Here is a 6,242-nt window from a genome sequence, read left to right on the forward strand (position 1 = left end):
GGATTGTGTGCGCTGGCGTCAATGGGCAGTAAGTCGTAGTTGTTGCTGTTGTTGAAGTTGTTTCAGTAAACGTTGCCTTATCAGTCTTCACCCTTAACAGATCACTGGCTCGATAGTCTCGTGGCTTTTGTAAAAGTCTGGTCATCAATTTTCCTCAGATTTGGACAGCTTGCTCTGCGCCTTACCAAGCGCTGCACTGGGTAAGACAAAGCAGTAAAACGTACTTTTATAAGTGATACCCCATGCATGTTTATATTCAATGTGTTAGATTCTACGAAACACCGAATCATTGCAATTTAAGGCAGTTAAAAAGACTCTAACAGACACTAACGCGCCTCCAATCACCCTACAGAAGTAGAGAATTGAAAATCAATTGATCACACATGTAGATGATTCAAATTCGTTTTCGGTTTTTTATTTGTTGTTTAACAGTGCATGAGTAAGACGTAAACGAGAAAACAAAAATATAGAGTGACCCTCCCTAAGATAAGGATAATAGACAATATGCTCTGTGCACAAAACGAGATGAATTTACATTGTGAATGATTGTTATAGAAACCTTAAAATCTGAAGGTGAATAGCTGCAAGAAAATCATTTTTAAAATATAATTTATTCATTGAAGGGACACCTGCACAGTTTTTTGACATCCCATATATATTTGAGCGAAGAAATGAGGAGAAAAAGGAGTTGTTTTCTATTTTATTTTTACATCTATTTAATTAGGAGAGTTATTTAACCCTTGCTAGGTATTTCAATGTTTTGCACGTTGAAATGTTCAAAGCGAATAGTAAAACCAATGGTGCTCTCGTTGATTCACAGTACGTTTTAACTTAAGTCCACAGAAAAGACATTCTATTTGCTTTACACAACAATTATTGCTCTCCCTCAAAGTTAAATCCGCTTCCCTATTTTATCAGGGCGCTTGGTAGAAATGCTTATGCAGGTGTGTTTCATATCAGCATTGAACAAATAACAAAAAGTGGTTCTAAATTATGAGGAGAACTCTCTTGATTTCTTGATTCCATGCGGAAACTAGACCGCGAGCAGTCTCTCGTTTGCTCGAAAATCTTCGGGGAAGAACACCAAAAAGAAATAGAGGAGGGCGAGCCGCGAGTAGCACGGGCACCTGAAGACGAGCGAAAAGAGAGACTCTCTTTTCGCTTGTATTCCGACGCCCGCACTACTCGAGGTTAGCGGTTTCGCCGGTCGCAGTGTGCCTCTTCCTGTTTGCTTGCGTTTCTCTCCTCACGAAACTCCGAGCTAATTAAAGAGAGACGTTTCGCAGTCTAATTAGAAACATGTCTCAGTCTCTAACGTTTTGTGACGGACTTTCAACTTTGATTTGACTTTCAGTTCTTTTAGCACATTTCCGGCAACTACAAGCCTTTTTTGGTGAAGAAACTAAAAATAAAGTTCCTGCTTCTAAACTAATATGTTTATTTTAGGGTATTCAATAGCATGCTGCAACATTACTTTAGCATCCTCGTCATTTTAAGCAGTGCAAAGCTTCACGCTGCACTGGAACACTGCACTGCCTCAACATACTCAGTGTATGGTCATAACTTGTCTAGTCACGTGATTTCAACCAGAATTTCCTCCAGTCTCTCTGAGTGCGTTATGACGTGTCGAAATGAATTCCGTTGCAAAAGTTTGAACTTCCGTCTGAGCGATAAGTCATGTGACTTGAACGATGCAGATCGATATACTCACCCTGAAGATTATGGACCACAAGAAGGATCCGTGTACATGGACACAAGTGAAAAACACAGAAAGGTGGGATGTTATAGGTTTTTTTTTTGTCTTGATAACAGAATTCTCAAGGCAGCTGAAACGCAGATAACTTTAAAATGCTAAGAGTACAATACTACTGATTAAATGATAAATAAATGTACCTGAAATTCATTACAGAAGGCAATCGCGTTTGCACATTTACACCTTACATATTTTATTTTGCGTGTTTTGTTTTGGGCACTGAACTGACTGATAAATAATTCTTTTAGAATAGTATGGAATAGAAATCGAAAAAAAAAAAAAAAAGAAAGAAAGAAAGAAAAAATTAAAAAGAACTTCTTATATTATATGTTGACTTAATTTACGTCTCTGGTAAGCCCCAAGAGGCAATTAAATAAAACAGTGATGAACAATTATTGGTCGAGCTTGAGCAAAATACTCTGATTTCTCAGCGGATAGCTGATCACTTATTATTAATTTGATCTGCAAGGCACTGACAAATCCCAATATTTTACGATAACTGAGTTTAATACTATTTTATCATTGGATCAGTAAATTTTCTTTTTTCAGATCACTCAATTATTTGAAGGCAGTTATTTGCAGGTCACGTGGTGGGCTCTCGACCATTGAAAAGGAAGGGAAAAAAAGTAGATCGGATAATGATAACATTTAGTTTTACCTCACGGAAAAAAAAAAAGAACATGAATCCTACAGCATTACATGCCCAAAATAATTACCTCTTCTCTAGATACGGTCTCTCTTTGTTCTCTAGAGTGGTGGTTTCAAGTCTTGCGCGGATATACTCCAGGAATTTCCTCAGATTGAAAGTGGTTATTACTGGGTAAATTTTGAGAATAGAGATGTCCAAGTTTATTGTGATATGAGGAATTATGGTGAGTACAAGCTATCACATTAATTCCAGGTCCAAAGTGTAAGCTGTCGAAAACTTCGCACTCTTTATATGTTTTGATACGTGTCCTTAAAAAGATAATCCTCGTCCCATTACCCGTGACAGGGGGCTATGGCAAAAAGTGAATGCGAAGTACTTCGCGAATACGTATCCTGAAAAATGTTGTCTAAACTTTTTAATTTTGCCGTACCCAATCCTTCTTTGCAATCTTCCACAATGCTTGTATGTAACTATTCTACAAGATAGAAGCCTGATCGAACGGAGCCCAGATTGTGACCGCATCACAACAAGAAGATTTAACTCACATCATTTAACTTCAGCAATCGTCCAAGTTTATGCCTCTACTAAGGATGCCGAATCGGATCGCAAACGACGACTTTTACGATCAGTTACAATCCGCGTTGGAGTATGTGCCAAAGCAAGATCTGTTGATTGGGATGCGTGAGTGGAACACCAAGGTCGGTTAAGTAGAGGAGGCTATGGAAGAAACTGCTGGAAAAAATCCGCTAAAGAGGGCTTAGGAACGATAATGTAGAACGGTTTATCAACTTCTGTGCCATGAACGACATTGTAATAACATCAGTTTTTTGCCCACAGAGATATACACGAATATACTTGGGTATATCCTGATGGCAAGTATAACGTTCCATGACGGACGCCACAACATACAAAGGCGCCGATGTAGGACGTGATCACGACCATGTCCTTGCCACAATCAAGCTCAGGCTTTGCAGAGTAGTCAGACAAAAGGGTACAAGGAAGAGAGACGATCGGTGTTAGCAAATTGAAGAATCCGGAGATCAGCAAAGAGTTCGTCCTAAAGCTTAGAAACAGGTTTAGTTGCCGGACAACGGAAACGGCAATAGCATAAAACGATGTTGGAACGACGTCAAAAGAGCTTATGTCACAACTGCCAAAAAGGTATTAGGCTACAGAAAGAAGAATAACAAGTCCTGGATGAGTATGGATAGCTGGAAGGAAATAGATGAAAGGAAGAAACTCAATCAAAGATCAATGATTCAAAATCAAGAAAGACTGAGAAAGTGGTTGCAGGACGAATGCCGGGAGTAATACACAAGCTGGCCAAGAGATCCCCGAGAACAGAATGGGCCAATGAAATTGTCAAAGAGGACGAAAGCACCCCAAACCTAGAAAACATAAAAGGAGAGTTTATGATTGCGCAAAGAAGCTGTACAACGAAAAGCCAAAGAACATGTAGCTACCATTACGCACGTTGCGCGGACCTGTGTATGACGTGTCGTCTTTGTATCACGTGTTATGAGCCATGCGGGTTGTCTTTGATTTTTCGATCCGCCATGTTGTTGTTATGGAAGAACTTTGGACATTTGTACTTGGAACGAAACAAACGGTAAGGGTCACATTTGTACAATTTCACTCGTTTGGTTCCCGTATTTACTTAGTTCACTTTAATGTCTGTAGAAAATCTGGACTAGCTGAACCTGAATTGCTTAAATTGGGCTGATCGAAATGAACCAAGCTTGCCGCAATGGTCGTGGATGTTTGGATTAAGAACTGGATGAATTATAGTTAAAGTTCTGAGTTTTCGACGTCTATTTACATGTAATATAATGCGTAGTACCTGGGATTCGTAACAGAACATCATAATTTTGAAAGAAAAAGAAGGTAGGTTACTAACAAGAAAGGTTGACATAAAGAAAAGGTGGAGAGTGATCATTTCAAGAATACGAGAAGGGGTCGATCAGAAGGTGAGAGCCGAGCCAGCCGAATATAGAAGCGGCTCAGGTACCATTGAACAGATAATCGTGCTGCGCAATATAATATTGTCGAGCTGGTCATTGAGTGGAATTCATGCCTCTATTTATGTTTTGTAGATTTTTAGAAGGCATTTGAGAGTGTTCATAGAGAGACACTATGGCGCTTGTTGAAGAGCTACGAAATCCCAATCAAGTTAGTCGACGTGTTTAGAACTGCCGTGATAGATAAGACCAGTCATCCCGAGTGGTTTGAGGTGTTTTCAGGAATAAAACAAGGCTGTGGTATGCCCAGCTTCTTATTCATCATTGTCATTGACTAGGTTATGAAGAGAACCGTAGAGGAATGCAATCAGATGTAAACTGACAACAACCCTTGACGATCTTGATTTTGTCGTTGACTTGGCACTTTTGTCTAGTAGATGGAGAAGAGAAACTGAACCAGCTAGACGGTACCAAGTCGGGAGAAAAGTAGGTCTAAAGATCAATGTAGAGAAAATCAAAGTTTTGAAGTACAACCCCGGCAGACTGGATCCACTAACCGTCGAGAAGAGTGAAGTGGATGATGTGGACAGCTTTGTATATCTTGGTGCCAAATTTGATAAGCAAGGAGGTACAGCTAACGATATAAGAGCCCGACTGGGGAAAGCAAGAATGGCGTTTAAGAAGCTAAACAAGGTATGGAATGTAGCATTCCTAGTCGGAAGACAAGATCATGATCTTTAAAACCAATGTTGTCGCCGTTGTACTCGATGGTTGCAGACATGAACAACGACAAAAGAGGACGAATCCAAGATTTACGTTTTCCAGCACAAATACTCGAAGGAAATCCTGAAAGTTTACCGGCCGATTGAGGTCAGAAATGAATAGATTAGAGAAAGATCAGGGACGACGACAATCGATGAACAAATAAGAACTAGGATATGAAAATGGCTGGGCCATGTTCTGAGAATGTCTTCTTACCAAATTACCAAGAAAGCACTAACATGGCAACCGAAGGCAAACGTCGAAGAGGAAGGCCAAGAGAGACGTGGCGAAGAACGATCAACAAGGAGAGAGAATATCTCGGATTCAAGAGGGAGGCTGAGGTGGAGGTAAAGGACCGAATTGTTTGGAGGAGACGGATTGATGGCCGCATTCTCCACGAGGAGAGAAGGGAAAAATGTTTCGACAGTGTGACTAGTGTCTTTCTAGTTATGCATCACTCCGATATTTTTCTGTTTTTCTACGTGGTCGATGTACAATTTTTGAGAATCTTTCGATGTCTTTTCCATTACAAATCACGAGAAAAGCTTTTCTACCTCCTAGAGATAACGTACATGTGTTTGTTGAGGCATGGAAAACGGTAGCGTTTTCGTATTATTATTTCTAGTGTAGCTGAAGTTAATTAAAAAAAAAAAATCTTCTGACATTTTTGGAGGAGGGTTTCATTTCTGGGAGGTAGGGCTTATTGTTAAAACCTCCCGGTAATACATTACGAGCATCTTAACAATGTCCCCCGCATGTATTTTGGCTTTTTATCATTTTGTCGAAGGTTTTATTTTTCCAAAGATGAAATGTCCTGATCCAAAATCCCGCATGGAGAGATGCCGTCTCCATCCTGTCACTTTTTATAACCTAGGGCAAGAGATTAGATCATTCTATCCCGCCTAAGGGTCTATGTTACATGGTGTTTGTACCAAATATCCGTAAGAAACAAACAGTACCGCAAGCCGCTAACAGCAAAACCAGAAGGTGTCTTGTAATCCGTAGGAGTTTTGCAAGGCATAGAGGAGAGAAAAAAAATGAGCTCCCCTACCAACTTTGATCTTTTTTAATTGCCAGGTGGCGGCTGGACTTTGGCTGTGAGCATCAGTTCCAAGAATAA

The 6,242-nt window shown here is 40.0% G+C and overlaps 1 protein-coding gene across 1 annotated transcript in view; it reads left to right on the top strand.

Annotated features, from left to right (window-relative positions):
• The first annotated feature begins 1,453 nt into the window (after window positions 1-1,453).
• The window catches only part of LOC145500264 (uncharacterized), an 8,546-nt gene continuing 3,757 nt past the window's right edge, over window positions 1,454-6,242 (top strand). The window contains exons 1-3 of the mRNA XM_081479766.1: window positions 1,454-1,774; window positions 2,505-2,625; window positions 6,200-6,242. The exon at window positions 6,200-6,242 is cut by the window's right edge and continues 125 nt beyond it. Of these exons, the coding sequence (XP_081335892.1) occupies window positions 1,460-1,774; window positions 2,505-2,625; window positions 6,200-6,242 (479 nt within the window). The 5' untranslated portion in view covers window positions 1,454-1,459. The remainder of the gene's footprint in view (window positions 1,775-2,504; window positions 2,626-6,199) is intronic.

The sequence above is a fragment of the Orbicella franksi genome, chromosome 10, assembly GCF_964199315.1.
Source record: "Orbicella franksi chromosome 10, jaOrbFran1.1, whole genome shotgun sequence".
NCBI lineage: Eukaryota > Metazoa > Cnidaria > Anthozoa > Scleractinia > Merulinidae > Orbicella > Orbicella franksi.